We start from the raw sequence: 25887 nt of genomic DNA on the forward strand, positions 1-25887 counted from the left end.
TTAACAATGCTGATTTTGACTCTATTATTGCTATAGCATTAGCTGACAATAACTGGTCTACTAATTTTAACTTACACCCTGCTGATTTATCTGCCACAAGGTTACAGGCATCTATTATTGACGCCATTCAACGGTTCGTTCCACTTAAATCATTTCGTAGATCAACCTTTCCATCATGGGTTTCTCTCGTTCTCAAATCTCTTCTTAAAAAAAAAAACCCGCTCATAAAAAATCCAAAATAACTGTCTCGTTACATGAGTACAACTCGTTCTCCAATCTACGTTCTCAATGTAAAGCTGTATCTAAATCATGTTTAAGGACTCACATCAATGTTGCTCAGTCTCAACTTACCTTTAGCCCACGTGGTGTTTGGTATTTCATAAATAAGAGACGTGACTTGTCTTCGATTCCTAACCATGGATATTTGATTGATATCTCTGCTAATGGTTCCGACATTGCTTCTTCTTTTTTCGCCTCTACCTATAAACAGCCATCAGCTGCCCCTAATTCAGCTCTAATGAATATTAAAATTCAACTGTTCTCCTTCTTACCTTCCTATTTATCTATTTCCATTGAGGAAGTTTCTGATGCTCTCAAGACGTTATCTAATGTCCGTTGGGTGGGCCCTGATGATATTCCAGCTTCTTTGCTTTTTAAATGTCGTGAGGTACTCTGTTCTCCGCTTTGCAATATGTTAAGTTGTTCAATATCTTATCAAGTAAATTTAAGGTTTCTTCTGGCGTTCCGCAAGGTGGACATTTTTCGCCACTGCTATTTAATATTTTTGTTAATTCAATATTTAGCAATGTCCCGTCGGTCTGTTTACTTCTTTTTGCTGACGATGCTAAGCTGTTCTCCAGGATATCTTCCAGTACTGATTGCGACGTCCTTCAATCATCATTCAATAATTTTATTAACTGCTGTCAGGCTATTGGCCTTAACTCTAAACTTTGATAAGTGTAACGTGTAAGATCATATCATTCTCCAGATCACGGATTCCAGTGGATCACGTATATACCTATAATGACTCACCCCTAACTCGAGTATCTGAAGTAAAGGATCTAGGTATAATATATACTTCCTCACTTTCCTTCAGACCTCATATTGATTATATCACTTGTAAAGCCTTACGTATTTTAGGATTCATACGTCACCACACTAAACACTTCAACTCAACACCTTGTATTATAACCCTTTATTCTGATCTTATACGTTCAATTCTCGATTATGGGTCAGCCATTTGGAATCCTTATCTTAAAACGGAAACAAAACTTATTGAACGAGTTCAGAATCTTTTCCTTAGCTATGCAGGCTTCTTATTAAACATTGAACACCCCTAACATTCATACCAACCTGTCATGGACAGCCAATACTAGATCAACCGATTCTTTTCACATCCCAACTTCCCGTTCAGACTTTTTATCTAATGATCCTTTGGTTAGGCTATGCGCAGTTTAAATAATAATAATTTTAATATATGGCCTTAAATTTTTACGATATGATATTTTCACGACACTGATCACGATAAAATAACCACGAAGAAATAGTCGCAATAAAATACTACACGATTAACAAGCATGTGATAAAACGTCAACGCTAATATTTCGAGGGATAAATTTATGTGCGATGAACCGTCGCGAAATCAGAGGAATCACTATTGAAACATGTCTGGAAAATGACCGACTTATTCTACTCAACACCGAAGTATACACTAGACACGACTTAACAAATAAATCGCTTTCCGCACAATGCACATTGCACATAGAACTATTGATAACCAATAGCGCCACAAATCGAATGGCGAGTTCTCAATGAATACAATAAATTGTAGTGGCCATTGGTCCATATCCATAACTTTACTGGACCAAACACCAAAAGCACCACCACACACACACTGGGACCTAAAAAAAACCCAATTGGGAACTTTATGAAGATTTTATTAACCAAAACTTAATAGAAAATCCTATAAAAATGTATACTGAATCTCAATTTGGCCAAACACAAATAAATTCCATAATAATACAATTCTTAAAAATTATAATAGACACCGCGAATATAACTATTGGAAAAACAAACACCACTCACAGAAGGAAAAAAGTCCCAGGGCGGAACGAAGAATACAAAAAAGCAATAAAAAAAAATAGAAAAAATAAAATTAATAATATAAATAATAATATAACTATAAATAAAATTGTCTAAAAAAATTTAAAAAAAAAACTAAATCACTAGCATACCACAAAAACCTAAAAAAAAACTTGATCAGAATCTAGATACATAATAACAAAATACAAAATCGAATCTTACCAAAAATAAACAAACTCAATTAACCCGAACACCTGTTAAACAGAAAAATTCAAAGTAATTAAAAGGACAAACTCATCAACCTCTTCTACTATTCTCAAACAAAATTATATATAACTTTCATCTCCTACAGACATAAGTGACGCATGTGCACAATTTTTCATGAAAAACAGTTGTGATTCTAATTTTGATCCAGACTATATATCACAAACAAAACCATGAGAATTCATCATAAACGAACTCAACAACAACTTTCACCATCAATACAGTCAACTTAACATTCCTTTCAACGAAAAAGAACTACAAAACGCCATGTTGAACTGCAAAAGCAAAAGCCCTGGCCGAATTACATAGACTATCGTTAGTCTAAAATTTATCCTCTAATGGTATAACCCAATTATTTAAAATAACGGTGTATTCCCCGATCAGTAGCGTAACGCACAATATCTCTTCTAAACATATTAGGTAAAATAATGGAAAAAATTGTAAATAAACGCCTTATTTGGCACTTGGAGACAACAAACTTTTTCACTGAAAAACAATGTGGCTTTTGTCGAAATCATTCTACAATAGACACCCTCGTAAAACTTCACACTGAAAAAAATAACGCAAAAAAACAGCAAACAACAACTCTGTTATATCGCTCTAGAGTCTAGACCAGTGGTTCTCCAACTTATTTTTTTCGCGTACCACTGAAGTATATTATCAATCAGTCGCGTACCACTGATGATTAAAAACAGAACAATACAAAGTTTTCATAGTAAACTTTACATACAAATTGAGATATGATTTAAAATTTAAATTTTACATAACAAATTTTCAATGAGAACCATGGATTAGTAGATTTGATATTAGCGATTAAATATCAAATTCAGTGTTACTTAATTTTAAGCGTAAATTTGGTTCGAGATTCAGTTTGTTTCGAAACTTGTTTTTTACTTCGATCATTGAGGAGAATCCAGTTTCGCAAAGAAAAGTGGTTGTGAATGGTAATCAAAATAACAATACTTTTGTAGACAGCAACGAATATTCGTTTTTAATCTTTATCCAAAACTCACCCAATTCCTATTTAATAAATTCCATTTTCAAACTTTCATCACATGACAATTCTATCAAAGGCTCTTTTTCATTGTTTGTCATTGTCTTAGGAATATCATCCAAATCCAAAATTAATGGGTTTCTTATCCAAAAAAATCAGAATAATCTTCTTTAAAATATTCTTCAAACGTTGTTTTTAGCATTTTACAATGGTTTTTTTTTATGTTTTTTATGAGATCAGCTTCCACTTGAAGTTCATGTTCTGACACATATTGTTCCAAATTAGGAAAAGCCTGTAGGTTTTTATTCGAAATATTATTACTCATCATTTCAATTACCTTAATAAATGCCTTAATTTTGTCATTCATTGAATATCTGTTTATTGATTTACCTAGTAAACTTAAATTTAATACATTGAGATGATTGAAAATGTCTGATAAGTATGCCAACGTTGTTATCCACAAGTTATCTGTCAATTTATCTTTGAGTTCAAAATTAGCCTCTCCTAGGAATAACTGAACCTCAGAATGTAATTCAAATAACCTGCTAAGCATTTTTCCTCGAGATAGCCATCTCACTTCCGTATGTAAAAGCAATTGAATGTGATCACTTCCCATTTCGGAACACAGTTTTGTAAATAAACGAGGCTGGGGAGCCTGAGATTTAATAAAATTTATAATGATTTTTATTTTTAAATCCTGGAGTACTAGTTTAAATTATTATGGCATACGCTTTAGTACTAAAGCTTTCCTATGGATACTGCAATGTATGAAAGTAAAATTTTCTGTGACTAATTTTATTTTAGTCGCAACCATAGACAAATAAAACAACTAGATAGCCGTCTGTGAATTACATTCCCATGAGAACGTTGAAGTCGGGTCGCCATCAGAATCCGACTGGCAATTGGAGCTTTCAGAACAATTCTTAACTATGCATAAGAAATACCGCTACGACTCCAAAGAGATCAAGACACACTAAGATATATCATTAAAAGGAAAAGCACACCCAACCACATTGGACACAAGACCATTTTCAACAACCATATCACACTACCAATAAATATAGAACACAATAAATCTTCCATGATACGGGATATATTTAACAAATTACAACGATAAATTAATATTCATACCTCAGTTGTAAATAAAATTACATTCCAAGTTATACCACCCTGGAAATGGGAACTTAAACTAAACATTGATCTTCTCGAATTCAATAAAAACGAAACATAATCCAAAATTCATCTCTCTTTTTAAAAATACGATTCAGCAATCATTCTCCAACTTACAACAAAAATATACACCGTTGCATCCAAAGCCGAATATGGAGTAGGGCGTAGTTTTAGACGACAAATCATTCAACATAAACTTCCAATAATAACCAGCATTTTCTATGCCGAAAACTATGCCATCTATGAAGGGGTAAAACAAGCAAACACCTTAGAATCAAGTGATAAACTCATAATCAGCGGCTCTCTTAGCACCTTGCTAGCTCTGAAAAATATGTTGCTGTCAAAGTTCTCACATTTATCATTTTTGATAGCTAGGCATTGGCATTATTATGCATGCCGTCATGATTTTGAGTTTTTTGAAGGATCTTTCAAATTTTCTTTTGAAGTATGGATTTTTATAAATTATAACAATCTCAAAGGTCAAACCTGTTATCCGTATGACGCATCCCTAACCTCTAGAAATAGATGAATCTAATATGAATTTGTGCAATGGTGAGTTAAATTCATTGTATACTATTTGTGGTTATATGATACATAGCATAAAACAAAAGTCAAAACTTTGTAGCTTTGGCTTATCAAGTGTAGGTTCTAATAAAAGTATAAATGCTGCATTTGCCAAACTCACCAAATTAAAAAGATATAAAAAAGGATGTCTATTTTTTTTGTAATGAAATCACATTTAATATGTTTTTGAGTTATGAATGTATTTTCAGAAAATACTATTTTATTATTAAAGATCAAAATTGTAATATTAAACAACTTTTAATCAGTAAAATGAAAGAAATTGTTAATGTTTAGATTCCAAATTGTCATAAGCTACATGACTTTATAATGAGTAGATATGTTTTATTTCGTTCAAAGATTGTTGGAAAAACAAAATTAAATTAGCTAAAAAAATATGGGAGTGAATCTGTAACTAATAATTTGTGATTATGTTAAATTTTAATTAATTATTTTTGCTTTATTATTCTGCTTTAATCTTTTAACTTTTTTGTAAAGCTATTTTTTATGTTTAAAATTTAAATTTATATAGCTTTTTAATGAAATTGAGTATGCAGCCTTACTTTTTAATTTTATATTTAATGGGTATTGTTTACTTTATTTAAAATGCAATTTATTTTATATTCTCATTTAAAACATGATATTGAATACTGCTTATAATAATTTATATAATATGTTCTTTTTGTTAAAGAATAATTCGTTTTTAATAAATCATGCTTGCAAAATGATACTCTTCAGGTACCATTTTTGATATTGTATTTAAATGCTTTAACATCATTATGCAAGGGTATAAACAAAATTTACAATTGAGTTTAAAGATTATTATACTTTAATTTTCTATTTTACACTATTTTCTCAGTTGTGGTATTTCATTATAGGTAATCTATAATATGTTAAGATGTATGTAATAGTTAATAATTGTAATAATTAATAATCTAAAACATATATTGTTTCAAATGGTATTTAAACAATTAATTGCTTTTATTTATTTTTAGTGGATCAACTCCAGAGTGAAATAGATTAATAAATAATATCCATTGATATAATTTATGAAAATACAGTTTCCATTCAAGTATCCAACTGTAACTGTTAATTAGGTACTCATTCAATTCCATTGGATGTAGTAATAATAACTGTGAATGATATTTAATAGTATCGTAATATCATGTACCTATCACTATTAACTAGAATAATATACCTATATATAATAATTAATATTATTACTGTATTAGTTACCTACTATAGTAGTTTATGAGTAAGTATTTATTCTTATTAGTAAACATTAAACCATTAAAGCATTACATTTTACTATACAAATTTAGATAAACAATAATTTATTCCTCATCATGAAAAGTAATTAAACAACAGAAAATATTGAAAATATATTTATAAGTTAGATCAAAATAAAATATCACTGAGAAAGTTCTAAAAACAATCTATGAAATACAATATCATATAATATCAAGTATGAGCTATTCGTTTATTAGCATACTAATGGCGGACAATTATCTTATCAGTTCATATGGCCACACTCTATCTATCAAGTATCAAGGCACTCTAGTATTCTGTAAAGCAAATGCGAATGTTGAGCGGTGAAGTGGAAGTGCAGTCATTGTCGTCATCGGTGGCCGAGGCTGACCACTGAAAAACGGAACAATGCCTACGTCACAGTACATGGCTGGGTGGAGGGTGGATGCGTGACCCGGCTAAAAACAGGTATTTTGCTGACATCTTTGGATATTATTATTACATAAAATATATTTAAAATTATAATGTTTATAATTATTAATTTCATTTATTATCATTAATAGTTACCTAATAAAACAAGTAACTATTATAATAAGTTAAAAGTGCGATATATCGTATAATTCGATAAAAGTGCTTTACTGCTACTTAGTTAGATCTATTGTAGAATATGGCTCCATTTTACGGGACCCATAGACAACCTCTAGCTCCCTCCAACTATACCGTGTGCGAATACGATTCTTATCATTCGCTGCCTATGTACTTAATATAGATCATGTCCCTCATGACTACTTCCCGGTGCTCACTGAACTACACCTAACTTCACTGGTTGATAGAAGAGCATCTGCTAATCTATCATTTTTACGTAAGCTCTTGGAGGGATTAATTAAAATTAATGAATCTTTCGGATTAAATAACTTGGATTGTGTTTAAGTTATCATAAAACTAAAAACGCTACGACATAGATAAAGTTCTATTTTGTATGTATATTATGAAAATTTGGCAAACCTACTATGAATATTGGCCTCATTAAGTTGTCCCGGGCAAAACCATTTTTACGGTTAAATTATGGCTGGTGTAGCATCCTCTTAAGCAATATACGTAAATGTTAGATTAATTGTTTTCGATATCGAACTTTTAGAACGAACTATAGTTGGTTCTTCGCGAACACTGAAATTAAAAATGCCTAAGAACCAGAAGTTAAGTCTTTTTCAAAGTGATTGGAAAACAAAACAACAGAATTAAGTGTGAATTGAATGCATTTGAATAATTGGTGTAGGTAAGGACTGAATTTCAACTCCCAACATATTTAATCGGTTTCGATTGGTATAGACTTTAAAGTGATTCAGTCAACCAAATCATATTACTCACAACTTGTAGTTATATTTTATAATAAAACAAAATGTTTAAAATTCACAATAAATTTTATTTAGAAATCGACCCCAGATAGTCAACATACAATTATCAAAATGACTGGTAGTTGATGCGCTTTCGTTGAGCAGCGCAAAGCTCGTCGTCGATGCGTAACGTGTTTCGTTTGTAGGTCAACTGCACGTCAATACGGGCGGATGACTGTTGGAGCCGTCGCTGGCACACCGTTGTATCAACGATCATTTTTTGAAGACTCTGCACATTGTGTTCTAATTCAGCCATTTCTTCGTTCAGCTTTACTTCCAGCTCGTCTCTACACAGTTCGATACCCTCCCTGCGTGTACGGTTCAAAAGACGAGTATGTACTAGCGCTATATATGCTTCTTTGTCATCCACGGCGTCTCTAAGTTTTTCGATCGTTCCTTGTACTTCCTGTACGTTCTTGATAGTCTATTAATTAAATCGCCTTTACATGTAAAATGTTTACCCAGAATCCTCATTTACACTAATAACATGGATAAATCATTGTAGGTATGTAATTTGATTACTTCACTGGCTATATTATTTTTTTACATATTTAATTTAGTGGTATCAAACCTCAATAAAAAAGGTATATTAATATGTGTATGTGATACCTAGGTCCTCTAATGTGTGGTTATATAAACTAGTTCTGGTAATTTTTTTTAACTATTGTGGAATACTATAGGAATGTTTTCAATTTAAATCGTGGTAAGAATTGTGGCGTAGGTATCCTACCATATTTTCTATTGTGCCACATTAGTAACGTTTGGATCTGCGTCAGGTTATATTCTAACGTTACAAGTCCTTCTGACGCATGTGCTAGGACTTAAAAAATACCAATTCTTATCATGATTAAATTTTAAATAAATAAATAACAAATAATAATAAAAACTAAAACAACATGACATGCAATAATTAACACAAATATAAAACAATAATGTAATAAACATAATATACTGATAGAAAGTCATGGTCATTGGTCAATAATATCTTAAATATAAGTAAGTATGATCAAATTTACCTTCACTTACTAATTAATACATCATATAGGCTAATAAGTATAGTCACATTCGCAACCATGACTGATATAGAAATCATTGATAAGAAAGTATGTCGTTAAAATATTAAGTTTTACCGCAGAACAATATAGAAGCGAAACTCGATCAGCTGATGGGGTCTTGTTTACCTATGATCTGAAGTCTGAACCTCCTAAAAACATGAAAACGTCTACCGCATCAACATGATGTTTGAGCCAAGGTCACCCGTATTTTGTAAACATTTATTACCTCGTAGGTGAGGAACGCTGCGTAAGGTCGACTTGTTTACCAATAACAATTCAGTATTTCACGCTCACCAGGAGATAGTGTTCATGGCCAGAATCACCCGATTCGACCAATACACGGAGTTTCTTTGGCCTGGTTTTACGTAGCCGTGATAAGAACTTGGAAAGTTGGGATTAATTATTTACCTACGTAGATTATATTCGATGGAAGAGCCATGAAGACTAGAATAAGGAGACCAAACTTCGCTTCTGATAACGTCCCGAGATGAGTCGCACGATTAAACAGCCACAGGTGGCACTGCATACACTAAGGTTGCTACTTTAACCGACATAGTATAGGGATTTTTCATGTTTTTTTGCGTTTTTTGTAAAATGTATGCATTATTTCTAACCATAACTCATTATAAATTTTATAGTTCGTAAAATTACGTATTCATGCATGTGCATATGTGTATATTACATTTTTTCCTACATCAATAATTGATACCCATAAAAATACAATGAATGCAATCAGGCGCGGATTCAGTAGGGGGCGGGGGGGCGCCCCCCCCCCCTCGTAAGCTGTGTTTTGTTTAGGAAAAATGCCCAGTAAAAAGATTTAAAACTAATTTTAATACGTTGAGTGCCGTGGTCGACGGGTAGTAGACAATTTTCAATATTTGTATAGGCTTATTTTTGGCCTTATAATTTACTCGGTTATCAGAGCATTCTTGGAATTAGCGATAACGATAGTCGATGGACAACGCCACAGCGTTACCACGGTGCGGGCGGTGCGGCAAATAGCTATCAGTAATGAACAAAACATCTTCGCGTCGTGATATTTTCTTAAATATTTTTTCGTAATTTTATCTCATAGTTTTTACAGTCTCGTCCAATAACCGACTTGATTTATTTATCAAGTTTAGAATATTTTTTCAATTCAGTATACGCTTCGCCTGCATTTAACTCAAATAATATTACCATGTCCAAAATAAGTGCGGATTTCATGTTAAATTATTTTAAAAAAAATAAAAGTGACCCCAGCAAAATTATTGAAAATGATGTAACGAGTAAACCAAGTAAAGGTGATAAATCATCATCAAATAATGAGTATGAAAAAATATCTGCCGATGTTGACAATAGTTCTATCATAGATACTTTAAATAGTGTGGAACTGCAACCACGTGAATTAAGACAAGAAGTTAATTATGTTTATGATGTACTAGATATAGGCTTTGTTGTAAAATCAAAAACAATTATTACGGATTAAGTAAAAAAAGAATTATTAGAAAATCATTGGAAACCACCAAGTTGTTATAACTATCCTTTTTCTACACATAAAAAAAATGGTTATATTGAAAAAAGATATGTGAAAAAAGAGCATTTAGATAAATATAAATGGCTTGTTTTATCAAAATCAGAAGGAGGTTTATTTTGTATTTACTGTGCAATTTTTAATCACACGAAAACTGGCACTGAGTCAAATAACGTAATGCCCTTAAATGTCCTGTATCTCATCCTTTAATCAAATTCGCAAAATTACTTGGGAAAGATGGGTACCTCGAAACACATAGTAAAAATATTTATCACAAGAACTCCATTCAAGATGGAAAAGCATTTTTAAATAATTATTACAATCCTAAAAATGAAGTAATTAATATACTTAATAGTGCACGTCATCAACAAGTTCTAGAAAATAGGGCTAGATTAAAACCTATTATTGAAACCATAGCATTTCTAGGTCGACAGAATATTGCTATTAGAGGGCATCGTGATGATGGTAGTTTATTTGACGATTCTGATACTCCGTCGGAAAATAAAGGAAATTTCAGAGAGTTGTTAAATTTCAGAATATCAGCTGGAGACGAAACTTTAAAAAATCATCTTTTAACTACTCAATCTAGAGCTACATATATAAGTAAAACTATACAAAATGAACTAATATTTATCATGGGAAATTTAATTTTGAAAAAAGTTTTAGACAGAGTGAAACAATCTAAGTGTTACAGCGTTATTTTCGATGAAACAACCGATTTGTCAAAAATTTCTCAACTAGTTACAGTTATTCGGTATGTTTATGAAAATGAAGTATTTTAGGATTTTATTGGTTTTTTAGATTGCCACCAGGATAATTATAGTAATACTGGAAGAGAAGTTGAACCAAAAATCACCGGTGAATTAATTAGTAAATCAGTAATAAATATTTTAGATAAATTAACCACCTCTTGATAAATGTGTTGGAATAGCAACAGTCGGTTGTTCTGTCATGCTATTAGAAAAATATGGAGCTGTAAATATGTTAAGAGTAAAAATGAAAAACGCAATAAAATGTTCATGTTATAGTCATGCGCTAAATTTATCGATTATGAAAGGATATAAAATCAAATTCATAAGAAACGCTTTTGGTTTGATAAAAGAAGTTATACATTTTTTTCAGTTCTTCAGCTAAAAAAAAATTTGTTTTGAAAAAAACTTTGAATTCCTCATTGCACTCTGTATGTGAAACTAGGTGGGTAGAAAAACACGATTGTATATTACAGTTCTCTTCAGGACTAGGTTCAATAATTGATGCTTTAGATGTAATATTAGACTGGGATGATATTAGCACCGCATCTAAGGCATCTTGTTTATCTAAGTCAGTAACTACTCCTGAGTTTCTTTTAACGCTAAATATTGTTTCTGAAATGTTTATGAACATCACTAATCGCTAAATTGTTACAATCTAAAAGTCGAGATAAATTATCAGCTACGACATTAATTAAATCTGTAATTTCCGTTTTGAAAAAGAAGCGTTTGAACAGTGATGAATGTTTCAATAAAATATTTGAAAACATAAGCTAGTCAATTTAGGACTACCAGACATAAATATGCCAAGATTAACAAGCTCGATGAAAAATAGAGAAAATCCTCAAGTTGAAACACCTGAAAAATACTATAAAATTGTCCTTTTTATTCCTTTTTTGGATGAATTATTAGCTGATTTAGAATCAAGATTTGACGAAGCTTCACTATCAGTATACGATCTTGATGTAGTCCTGCCGAATATAATTGATAAAAAAGATATTTTTAACGATAAGACTAAAATAGAAAAAAAGATTTTAAACGTGGTTAATCAATTTGGTGATGTACGAGTAGTATCAAATTATTTAAATGTATCTCATGATATATTTGAAAAACGCATAACTGGAGAATTAACACTTTGGCACGAATATTGGCTCAACGAAAAGCAACTACCTGTGACTCATATTGATGCTTTAAAACGTTGTGACTACGACTGTTTTCCTGAAATCAATATTCTATTAAATATACTTGTGACATTACCAGCGACCACTGCATCAGCAGAACGCAATTTTTCATCTCTGAGGCGGATAAAGACATGGATGAGAACAAGAATTTCGGAAGATCGATTGAATGGACTGGCTTTACTACATGCTCATCGTGATATAACAATAAACTCTGAGGATGTAATTGATGTATTTGCAAAATCTAATAGAATTTTGTAATTTAAATTTAGTGACTATGTACGTTTTTTCTTTTTAATATTTATATTCATGACTCATGTTTTAGTTTTAAGTTCACTATTTGGAATTTATCAATTGATTATAAAGTTGTATTAACCATAACTGTTTCGTGTAAGTTATTTTTGAACACAAATATGTGCGCTTGCCCACATATTATATTTTATTAGATATTTTATTTTGTATGTCAAATATTCGCCCCCCCCCTCCCTAATCTCGGACTAGATCCGCGCCTGAATGCAATCATGGCCATTACTAGTATTAAATAATATTAAATATTTTAGTGATAAACCGCAATGCACATTGCACAGGGTACAAACTACAACTACATTATGTTAATCTTTTAACAATTTTTGATATTTGATAGTGATAAAGAATAGACTATAATATAATAGTATGATTATTTATAAAATAGTAAAAAAATTTTTAATGAAATATACACATATGCACATGTATGAATGCGTAATTTTACGAACTAAAAAATCTATAATGGGTCATGATTTGAAATAATCCATATATTTTACAAAAAACGCAAATAACATGAATAATCCCTATACTACGCGGGTTAAAGTAGCAACCTTAGCGCACGCGGCGCCACTTGTGGCCGTTTAATCTTGCAACTCGTTTCGGTACGTTTTTTCATGAGGTCGGCCGTACTAGTTTGGTCTCCTTATTCTAATCTTCATGCGAAGAGTCATACCAATATATGACTTTGTATTAGATTTGATGCCAAAATGAATGAAAAGCTATAAACTTGGTTATTACTCCACATGCGTGAATGACCGACAACTCTAAACTTAAATCACGTGTATGCAAACATACAGTTAGGGTTCTAGCTTCATGCATAGATCATGTATTCATTATGGCAACAAGAATTAGCTTCCGTCGTACATGATTTAACTCAGAAATATAATTTTTTCAACGTACCGATTTCTGATATAATTACAAAAAAAATTTTCAGCCATTTCAGGTTCATTTTTATTCAGCTATTTTCCATTCCAGATTTAAGTTTTCAACGTAGATCTAATCGTTACTATTATATCCACAGAAATGGCGAAAACAACGCATGGTGGAGTATTTTTACAAAAAAAAAAAAGGAACGCTTCCCAGCAATAATGGATTTGACTGGTTTATCATAAAATAACGCTATCATATTGTTATCATTAGAATTTTATTTATTTTATAACATTTTATTTTTTTCATTCTGCTGCTAATTAGTTATATGTATACCATAAATACAACTTTTTTTACTATAAATTGTTTAAATGATATTACCTAAGAAACTAAAGAGAAAATAGACTTGAATAGTTTTGATTGAGTTTAAAATGTTTTGTTCAAAAAGGTGTTGTTTTAAATAATTTGTAACTATTCATTTTTTATAAAGTTACCTTAACCAGAGTTGACATCAAAATAAAATGATTTATAATATAATGTCTAATAAATTATCATTAATTTTTTTTTAAACAATAGTATAGTAGTGTAATTCAATGTTTTTTTCTACCTGGGAAATGTGAAAATATCTGGAAAGGCAGGGAATTTTAAATTTCAATATTAACATATTCATTGTTTTGGCTATCAATTCAATCACAAATAGCATTTGTTTCATTTACAGTTGGCTTATTAATATCATTTTTATGCAATCTTCATTTTCTTGTAGAGTATAAACTCATTTGACCAGTAATTTTTTTTTCGGATATTAACATTTTCAACAGTATTAAGATGGAGTTTTTTTGTTTTGTTTAATATATTTATAATATCATCCAATTTTTTATTAAGCAACATGTCTTCCTCCTCATTAACTTTGCTTGTAGCACATAGGCTACAGATAATCTATACTTTGTTAGTAATTTTTCGACTTATTCCAGGTGTACTAAGTGTTGTACATTTCATTGAAGGCTGAGAAATCATCTCTATCAATTTTTCTTGTTCTCCAATAATTGTATCTTCCAAATAAAATCTATTACTGCTGTCATTGGGTAGTTTGTTTAATGATTGTGCATAGGCATGTATGTGTTTACAAATATTTAGTTTAATTACATTGTCTATACATTCACATGTAAATGTATGTATCCAAATATTACATACTGAACATTTCAATCAGGATTCATTGCATGTTTTATCAGCTCTGGTAACACAATATTTTTCAGAGGGATTTGTTAACGAATTTACTATCCATGATTGTTAACCTAAGGATCTGAATTTTCTCTCATCAAATCGACTCACTGCTTTTATGGCTTTCGTGAATTTTTCTTCTTTTAGAATTTGATGTATTTTTTGCTACCTTGATGAGTCTTTTAAACATACTGTCACGAGCTAACTTCATCAGTGCATTAATTTTTTTATCGATACGCTTACATTTTTTACTATCCAAGTAAATATGTTTCAAAACCTTATAGTACGATTCTAAGTACATGTTTATGTTAATGCCGAGTCTCAAATGATAACAATATGCCCAGACTTCTGATCGTTTAGAGTAATGTTGTACAAAATATGATCCAAAGGCTTTAGTATCTTTGTCTTCTAATAAATCATTTATAAATTGATCTAGAGAAATTTTAAACTCATCAATAGATATCATTTGTTACAACACTCTCAAGTTTTTGTAAATGAACGATTTTTTTTCCAGATCCTCCACTAATCTTATTCAAATTATCTCTCCAATTTCTATCAACATGCCAAGTACATAAGAGTCTTTGATCAGCAGGTCCCATGACAACAACCCAAACGTTCTAAAATGCTGGTGAATCATCTGACATAAATACTTTGGATTTTATGATGCCAACCTTAGTTTTAATTTGATTAAAAATAATGTAAATATAGTTTCATGTACTCTATTTGAAAAACAAAATGCGACAGAGCATCCTGTTCCCTATTCATCCACTGTCATGATGATGTATAGCTGAATGTCATAAGCATTAGTACTATATGTTCCATCGATACAAATTTTATTGGGACCAAACTTCAGTATTTGTTTTGTTGAAATTTTATTATTGTAATCAAAGCAAATTTTTTTTTCTCTAAAATATTATCATATTTATCTTGTGCTTTATAGTAAAGGATAGGAAAATCTTCTTTAAGCTGACTTTTCAGTTCATTGGCCCATAGGTCAACACTGATTGCATCATTTTTATGTCTTCTTAAAATTAATGTTGAAGTTACGAGATATATTAAATAAATCTTAACGTTCAAGAAGAAGTATTCGTTGATTGGTATCCTCAATAATTTCACCTTCACGAATAAAATCCAAAATATGCTCCCAAGTAACACCTTCATTCAACTTAGCTGAAATAATTTTTAATACCAATGCATTTTATACATGAATTTAATGAATAATAATAATAACTTATATATTTAGTTGCGCATATAAATGGAGTGATAGAAACTATAAGCACAACCCATTACAAAAAAAAATTCTGCGTGTGCTTCTGTATATATTTATATTTAATACAAATAAATAATATTAATTAGGTAAATAAGCTAATATTAAAAATACAACATGAATATTAGATTTGTTCTTTGATAAAGTTACAAATTGTATTATACAGCATGATTCAAGCATGTTAACCCCTGTTTTATTCTTAGTAATGGAATTAATTCTGATTTATAGAATTTTTAAATATACTCACTAAATAAATGTTGCAGATTTAATTTATCAAATGAATAATGACAAACTGCAATACAATCACAATTAACTAAAATATGAAATTAATAACAAATAAACACTGTTAATTAATTAAGGGTAACAATAATAATTATTAAAACAATTTTTTTGAATAATTGAGTCCAGACCCCCATTTTTTTTCGTAAGAACGCATCGGACGACTGTTTATTAGAACTAATATTAGAACTTGTACCTGGCATTACATAACTCAACTCTTAGTTGGTGTTTCTTATGGACCAGTACTTGGTTTTATTAAACACTAATCCATTATAAATAAACGTAGCTGATGTGTTCCGTCAAGTTAAATCGTGGCAAATAATTTCCCAAGATATTCCTCCTGTATTTAGATTTTAGATATTTATACTTACATGAGAAAATAAAACGCGTGTACGATCGTGGCCGAAAGCGATGAATCCGAGTTTGTTTTATTTTAATGCGTTTGGTCACGATCGAATGCTAAAATAATTATACTATGCATTTCCAATATACATTTAAGAAGTTTCAAATGTCCATAATGCAAAAATTTAATAATGTTCATTTAAAATTAAAAATACGTGATTTAAACGCACCCGTGTGTAATCATAGTGCGCCAGTGTTTTTAAAATTGAAGACCTTGGGGCAACAACGAGACATGTCCATGTTTTGGTCAAAATCACATTTTCACGTAATAAAATAGGAAAAAAAATCTGAATCAAATGGTGCAACAATCGGATATGTCCGACTGTTATATATGGAGTTATAATATAAATAGACTTGTCTTGTTGTTTTTTTTTTTGTGCAACAACAAGATATGTCCGGACAAGTCTGGTTGTTGCTCCAAATACTGGTAGAACTGTAAAACATCGTGTTTATCAATAAATTAATGATTATAGATACCGCTTTGATAATGAAAATCAATAAATTATTCATATTATTTACTTGTAGTAATGTAATTAAAAAAAAAAAAATTGTATACAAACTATACAACAGTAGTCACAAGTCATTAACATTCTTTGTTGTTATTGTTAATTGTTATTTGATGTTTATGTTATTAATTAATTAATAAGAGTGAATTTAAATTTAATAAATGTAATGAGTATTTCAAGTATAAGTGGTTCCAGTATAGATGATTTCTTTAATGACCCAGACTATGGAAATCTAAATTCTCCTATTGAAGTGTCGGATTTCGAAGATAATTTTGAGTATGAAAAATATGACTACTTCAACAAACAATCATCACCCACGGATAATATTTTAGCATATGATACTGACTTTGATGAAAATATTGACAGTGAAAATTTCGGCAGTGTTCAAGTGATTTATGATTCAACAGAAGGAGATGAGGTACATTAGCCCAAAGGTAAGAAAAAATACAAAAAAAAGAAACTTGGAAACGTAATATTTCAAAAAAATAGTAGAGCACTAGGGCATGAACATACTAGTATACGTGGTAAACATGTAATACCCAGGTCTCTAGGTCCTGATTATAAAAGCAGAAGCAAATGTTTTACCAAAGTGAACAGTTCAGAGAGAGATGTGATTTTAGAAAATTTTAATAAAATTGGCCATAAAGATAAACAAGACACATACATAGTTGGGTTAATCAAACTTCAAGCAATTAGTAGAAATAGGGCCAGAAAAAATAGCAAACCAAAAAAAATATCTTGCTTTTATAAATTTCGGATTGGTAATGTGGAACAATGTGTGTTCAAAAAAGCATTTTGTTCAATACTTGGAATTGGAAAAAGTAGAGTAGAACGAATTGTAAAATTAATGCAAAATAATGTTCCTTCACCTGTAGATAAACGCGGAAAACATAATAATAGTAGCAATAAAAAAATCTGATATAGTCATGTTTCAAATTGAATCACATATTGAAAGCTTCCCTGCTCGACAGTCACATTATAGTCGTAGTAAAAATGAAAATGTCAAATATATAACACCAGATTTAAATATAACTAAAATGTATGAGCTATATATGCTTAAATATGAACCTGATACTTGGAAAAGTATTCAAGATAAAATTGAAGGAGTAAAACCAATTGTTTCATATGATTTGTATCATAAACACTTTTTAACAAACTACAACTTGTCATTTGGGTATCCTCGCTCTGAAACATGTCAGACATGTGACCGTTTGCAAAATTGTATGACAACATCAGTCGATGAAGTAGCTAAAACAAATTTTGAAACTGAAAAAAAACTTCATTTAATGAAAGCTGAGGTTTTTTATTCGGATATCAAACAAAAAACATTAGAAGCAAAAGAAGAGTCTAGTAAATTAGAAGTACCTACTCACTTTTGACTTCCAACAAAATTTACCATTACCCCATGTTCCTTGTGGGGATGATTTTTTATAAAAGCTATGGGTTTACAACCTATGTTTTAGCTCAGGAAGAACAGGTATGACATATTTTTTTTATATGACGAAGCGACTGCTAGGAAAGATCAAAATGAAGTCATTAGTTTTCTTCACCATTATTTATCCGAGATAATGGATAATTTAGTGGACACAGTTTACATTTTCACTGACAACTGTAGTTCTCAAAATAAAAACTATGCTCTGGTACAATACTTATATACTTAAGTAACAACAGAAAACTTGTTTGGATTGAAAACTATAATACATCGCTATCCTGAACCGGGCAATCGTTTTCTTCCATGTGATAGGGCATTTTGTTTAACAGAGAAAAGAAGGAGAAAGCTTTAACATGTATTTTTACCTGACACTTACAGAGAACTTGTTAAAAGCACTTGTAAAACATTTTCAGTAATCGATGTAAAGCAAGATATGATATTAAATTTTGCAGAACATTTCAAACAACTGTTTAAAAAAATTGTTACTAATAGAAACAAAGAAAAATTTTCTATTCTATCATATGGGTTCATGGAGTAGGTATACAAAACAAGGGTTAAATGCCAGTGTATCAGTTCATTCAACAGCCAAAGAAAATCCTCAATATATGTGGTATTACATAGCACTTACATCAATAACTGACAATGATTTCATAGATTCTGAAGAAGATTAAAGTTCAACCTAGTTAATGTTTTAATGTAAATTGATACATGTTGATTTTTTTTGTAAAATATGTTCAAAATATTAACCTAGTTAAAAGACAGACACAGTATAGTACATATTGAATATTTTGTTTATTAAGTACTTATAATACTATATTATTATACCATTTTTATAAGTTTTGACTGTTATTTTTTATTCACATACTATGCCTAATCAAAGACTGACTCTGTGTGATATAATTTAAATATTTTCTTTATTGATTATAATACTATATTATTATACTATTTTATAAATTAAAGTTTATAATAAGTTTTTTATTGTTGTTTTGAATTTATTATAATACTATATTATTAAAATAAGTTTTTTAAGTTTTTGATTCTTATTTTTTATTCACATACTATGGCCTTATTAAAAGACTGACTCAGTAAGATAAAATTTGAATATTTTGTTTGTTAAGTATAATACCTACTAGGTATATTATTATACATTTATACTATTTCATAAATATGGGCTTATAATAAGTTTTTTTGTTGTTATTTTGTATTCACATCTATACCTAGTCAAAAGACTAACTAAGCATAATAGCCTATATTGTTTTGTTTATTAGTTATAAATTGAATGTTATTTTGTATTTAGATACTATATCAAGTCAAAAGACTGACCCAGTTTATTATATTTTGTTTATTAATTATACCCTAAATTATTTTAAAAAGTCTTTGATTGTTATTTTGTATTTACATAATATCCCAGATAATATACCTACCTAACTTTTTGGCTTTTGCTGTATTTTTATTGTGTTATGTATTATTTTTAAATGGTGATCAAAAGTAAAACTATACATTTTACAAAAATCATTAGAAAATGTATAATAATATGATGTTATGACTTATTAGGTATAATAAATATTAATGTATGATAATTAATAACGGTGCAACAACAAGATAGGTATATCCAAACCATATTTAACATTACAGTGCAACAACAAGACATATTATCCAAAAAATATTAAATTACAGTGCAACAATAAGATATGTCCAAACAATATTGCATTACGGTGCAACAATAAGATATGTCCAAACAAGTTTTTATTGCTTCTTTAAATTATTATTATAAGTTAAGCATTATCTATAAGTGCATAAGTTGTATGTACCCTAAAACTTAAATCTACTATTTTTTTTAAAATTCTAAATTTTTTTTTTGAATTTATAATGTTTTTTTTTTTTGTTTTCTGCATAAAAAAAAGGACATGTCTGGTTATTGCCCCAAGGTCTTCAATTGCTACGATACGAATAAACGTACGCGTGCATAATTCGTTATGATAGGCATATGATTATACATATAATATTTCATACAATTTTAATAACTATTCATTATTGTAAAAACTATATTAAATCTAACTTTAAAATAATCGTATATTTACGAAAGACATCGTAGACATGCGTCATTAGACACCAAGGTTCAAAGTGAAATAAATATTAAGCTTTAGCAATCAACTATTAAGAAAAAAAATAGCAATCATTATATCAGTAATTCATTTTTAGATAAGGAGTTAGTGCCGCAACAACCAACGAAGTTTGTCGCATTAATTTGTTACTATTATAATGTATTTATAGATACGGCGAATGTTATACTATTTGGGTTTTTCATGAAACATAGTTAATTATCTCAATAATTATAATTTATGTTGTAAATAATAGTTATTCGTATAAATGAATTTATTTTTACTAAAAAGTTCTAATTTTCAAATAAAATGATAAATAACAAATTTAATATGAGAATTTCATTAAATTCTGCGACCCGGTATTAAATTTTCATGGCCCGGTAGTGAGTTGTGACCCACTATTTGGGAAACGCTGCTCTATTCTCTTATCAAACTTCAATCGACCAATCTCTTGAGCATGCCCACAGTGCGTTTTCCAGTATTTTACTTGGACTGAAGCAACTCCTTTAGTTTCTAATATTGTTGTTTCAAGTTTTGACGGACAAGTTTTACCAATTTTATTGCTTCCCATTAACTTCAATAATCTTAAATAATTTCTTGATTTTCGATAATTTAATAAGCGATGACAAAAATAATATTGTTTAAAAACTCTATTAAACAATTGTTTTGCACCAGTATCTACTACGTACATTAAAACTGTTTCGTTTTCTATTTTTTGCTTTCATGTTTCTATCATAACATGAGACGCATATTGAGTCACTATAATAGTATAATGTACCTTTGAAATTATCAAAAGTATCTCTTCCAGCTCAACTGTAATGCTGTGTTTAACACACAAGTGTTCTCTTAATTTAAGAGATGTAAATAAGTTTTCCTCGCATTTGTCATAAGGACATATTATTCTTGTATATTTTCCATTTGTAGAATTATGGTGAAATGTTTTCATGTGTTGAGATAAACACTTTTTATTTGCAAATTTACTATCACAAATATGACATTGAGACATTTTTGGTTTTTCACTTAAATCTCCAATTTTGTGAATGTTTCGGCAAAGAGTATACATATTCTTTTTGAATGTAAATGTTGCTTCACAATCTGGACATTTAATTACAATTTTCTCCATATTGACCCTGTTATTAATATCCAAAAAAAAAAAACAAAAATTACTGGCCAAATACCCTTATACTCAACAAGAAAACAAAGAATGTATAATTGAAACACATGCTATTCGTGATGGAATTGATAGCGAAAACAATGAATATTTTAATATACATTTGAATATTTGATCATGGTTACCTATGATTTGAGTGTGTAAGAAACATAATTGTTTTATAAATCAAACATTTTAAAGAGATAATAAGAATATTAAGATCTTTAACTACATTCTTGTAAAAAAAACTTCATTTTTCTAGTAATTAATATAATAGGGTCTCGATAATCCGAACCAGATTGGTCTAGGTATCTCTTACTTGTCAGAGTTCCATCGTAAAAGTAAGGACCTAGTATTCTACAACATAAAAGCCCACACTAGACATTCATTCCCCACACATGCTGAAAGTGTAAATCATTTGTCCAATAAGAATTATGATCTGACTAACAGCGGTTATATTGTTTGTTGATCACACCATTATCAGTGAATATTGATTTATTGATACAACAAACAATTGATTATTATTATTATTAACTATTTAAAAATAGTGGTTCTTCTTGAATTTGAACTATTAAACATGCAATAAATGTAAGTCTTCTATCGGAATCACCGGGTGTTAAATATTGTATTATGTTAGCTCGATATGCGTGAAATTTGTGTTTTTTTAAAATTGTATAGCTTTTCCCATAGAAACGCCGACTTCTCTAACCAAATGTCTAACAGAAGAACGAGGATTTATTAGAATGTATGCTTAAATCTGTAATTCTTCATTTTCATTAGTTTCATGATCTCTTGGTCTCCTAATGCGGTGGTGGTTAGCAATAGCTGAAAGTTCTTCCTTTTCTCAAAGATTTATAACTATTAGTAAAAAATAATTGTGTGGTGGATGATATCTCTCTGGATATCGTTCAGCATAAAGTGCTACTGTGTTACGTGCATTTTGATGATATTCTCCAAAAAATGAATATTATATCGGTTTTTTCAGAATAGTTTTTTACTGCTGTAAAGAAAATAATGTGCTACACGTGAGTTCCGAATCACGTTTGACAATCAATTTTAGGAAGGTATCATATCTTATTTACTCCGGTTAATAATCTAACATTCATTATAACACTATCAAAAACAAATTAAGATAATAGTAGTAGATAATTTAGTAGTTTCAATAAAAATAAATTGTTATAATAATGCCTATAAATGTGTGATTAAGATAGAGCGTTGAAAAATGCGATATTTACGAATTAACTAATTTAAAACTTTATAAACTACCAAGAAAAGATTACTCCAAAGTTAATTAACAAAAAATATTATAATGTGCTGGATTTAAGCTTTTGGATACTATCATAGTAATGGTGAAAAATCAAGGAAGTACTGCACATTTAGCACACTGTTTGGTAATTTTAAGTTTTTAACGTTAGCATTTGGATTGAGTGTAACACCAAAACTCTTTAGGAAATAAAATGAGAAATACTTTGGGGATATAGAGGGTGTAATCATCTATTTCTATGGCATGCTAATTTCCACAGATTCAATAGAACAGCATGCACAGTTAATGAATAAGGTAATACATAGAGTGAGAAAATATAATATAAATTTAAATATATCTAAATTATAATATAGGTAAATAGAAGTTAAATTTGTAGGATTAAAGTTCAATGAGAAAGGCACGAGTCTTGATAGCGAGAGTTGTAGTGATAAAAAAGTTTAAAAAAATCCTAGTAATAAAAAATAGTTACAGCAAAGTAGGTTTTGTAAATTATTTAAGACGATTTATACCAAATGTATCAGAAATAATTAAGCCAATAAGAAATGTATTTAAAAATGATTCAGTGTGGAACTGGACGAAAGGGCACAAACAAATATTAGATATAATTAAAAGTTTAATTAGTGAAAATTCTTTACTAGTACATTTTAATGTAACTGGTTTATTACCAGTTCAAACAAAATGTGATGTTTCTAAAAATGCTATTGCATATTGTTTGCTACAAGAGAGTAACTCTGTATGGTTTGTATCGAGGTCGTTAACAGAAACTGAGCAGGTGTATGCTATTATTGAAAAATATTTGCTAGCAAACCTTAACAGTAAAAAAGTTTCACTATTACATATATGGGCACAATGAAATGAAAATATATAACTGACCACCCACCATTAGTCTCAATAATAAAAAAAAATTGTGAAAATTTAGAATAACAGGTTAAAAAGAATAAAATTAAACCTTATGAATTAGAGTATTTACCTGTAAGTTATATGTATATTGCAACCTGTTGACAAGAAATATTATTTATAAAGAAGGAAAAGATGGTGAGTCGTTGATAAATTTAATACACATAGTAAAAGTATCAGAAATAAAGTACAGTACAGAAAAACTAAGTGAGATTGGAGACTAATAACGATGCAATATTAAAAAGATTGATAGAATATTAAGTAAATGGACGGTCAAATCAACTATGAAAAGAGACTGATATAAATCATTACTATAAAATAAAAGTGATATAGACAATTGAAGATGGATTGGTGTACTTTTATAAAAAGGCGGTAATACCCAAAGTATTGAGAGGTGAAATGTTATGGAGAATACAAGTCATCAAGGAATAGAAAAAACAAAACAATTAGCTAAACAGCATGTATATTTGCAAGGTAATATATTATTATTATTATTATTATATCAGAAATAGCTAATTTAGTGTTAACATATCTAGTTTGTAACAAATATAATAAAAGTAACAAGAAAACGGAATTAATGAGTCATGAAATACCAAAAATACCATTTGATAAAGTAGGAGTGTTTATAGCATAATTGGGTGCAAAAGATAATTTAATTATGGTAGACTATTTTTCAAGAAGGGTAGAAGTAAGCAAACTAAAATGGAAAACTGCAAAGAAATTATTAAAAAGTGTAAAAAAATATTTGCAAGATTGGGTATATCTAGTATCTTAATAGCTGATAATATGTCGTTTAATAGCCATCAGTTTAGAATGTTTAGATTATTTGCTAAAGAGTTGGAAATTGAAATAGATAATTCAAGCCCAAACAATCCAGTCAGTAATGAGTTAGTAGAGAAATATGTTGGCAATATAAAAAGAAAAATATGATATATGAAAAATTGAAAATAATGAAAAAAAGTGGTGAAACAAATAGTGAAATAGAGGATTTTCTACTAAAATACAGAAATATTCTTTTAGCTAATATCGGTTTGTCACCTGAAAATCTAATGCAAAATATGATTTTAAGGACAAAATTACCTATAAAAGATATACTACTTTAAGTATGAATATATATTAGATAGTTTGGTTTTAATTCATATTACACGCACACACACACACACACACACACACACACACACACACACATATATATATATATATATTACTACCTTATATGGTTGATGTAAAAGTGTATAGTGTGTAATGCTGGGACAAATAAATCTTCCATAATGAAGTGTGGCATATCTGGAGAGTGTTAATTAAATAATTTAAAAAGTAAAAAGGAGATAAACAACGATTCTTTAAAAAGTGGGTAATCAAATTTCCATGCTAGAGTTAGATTATTTGAACATGTTTTTAATTTATCGTACAAACTCTCAATTAAAAAGTGGCCAGCTAGAAAAAACGAAAATAAGACGATAATAACAGAGACCAAACTGAGATACAAATACAACATTTAAAGAAGAAATTGGTCATCAAGTTGACTCCCCTTAGACCGAATTTGGTAACATGAACGATGGCAATACATCTAGAAGATATTTTGCCAATCCAGATGTATCTTCAAGTATTACTGAAATAGATAAACAGAATGAAAAATTATATTAAAAGAAATTTCTAGTGGTCACTGCATAAAAGTGGAAAAGATTGAAGAGTACGAGGTGTAGCTATTTAAAAACGGGATTTCCTTCCGATAAGAGTGCATTCAACTCTCTTGCGAGTAATTATATCGTAGTTATTATCTGCACAAGCCAACACATCAAATAATATCAGTTTTACCTCTCTTTAGTTAATTAGTTCACATTCAGGCGTTATTTAAAGTGGACAATATCGTACAAAACTGCCGGAATAATATGACTTATTTAAAAATCGAACAGCGTGATAATTTAAAATTCCTCGTTAAATTAAAAAAATCACCCACAGAATGTCTAAAGATGTTAACTGAGTTGT

The 25887-nt window shown here is 29.6% G+C and overlaps 1 protein-coding gene and 1 pseudogene across 1 annotated transcript in view; one reads left to right on the forward strand and one right to left on the reverse strand.

The window, feature by feature from the left end:
* Positions 1 to 7780: 7780 nt before the first annotated feature.
* The window catches only part of LOC149062050 (tektin-1-like), a 44034-nt gene continuing 25927 nt past the window's right edge, over positions 7781 to 25887 (reverse strand). The window contains exon 8 of the mRNA XM_089217365.1: positions 7781 to 8137. Coding sequence (XP_089073491.1) covers positions 7781 to 8137 — 357 coding nt within the window. The remainder of the gene's footprint in view (positions 8138 to 25887) is intronic.
* On the forward strand, positions 9572 to 12472 carry LOC149062051 (52 kDa repressor of the inhibitor of the protein kinase-like; annotated as a pseudogene).

This window comes from Diuraphis noxia, unplaced genomic scaffold, assembly GCF_037042655.1.
Source record: "Diuraphis noxia isolate RWA-SAM2 unplaced genomic scaffold, SU_Dnox_SAM2 contig0001, whole genome shotgun sequence".
Taxonomy (NCBI): domain Eukaryota; kingdom Metazoa; phylum Arthropoda; class Insecta; order Hemiptera; family Aphididae; genus Diuraphis; species Diuraphis noxia.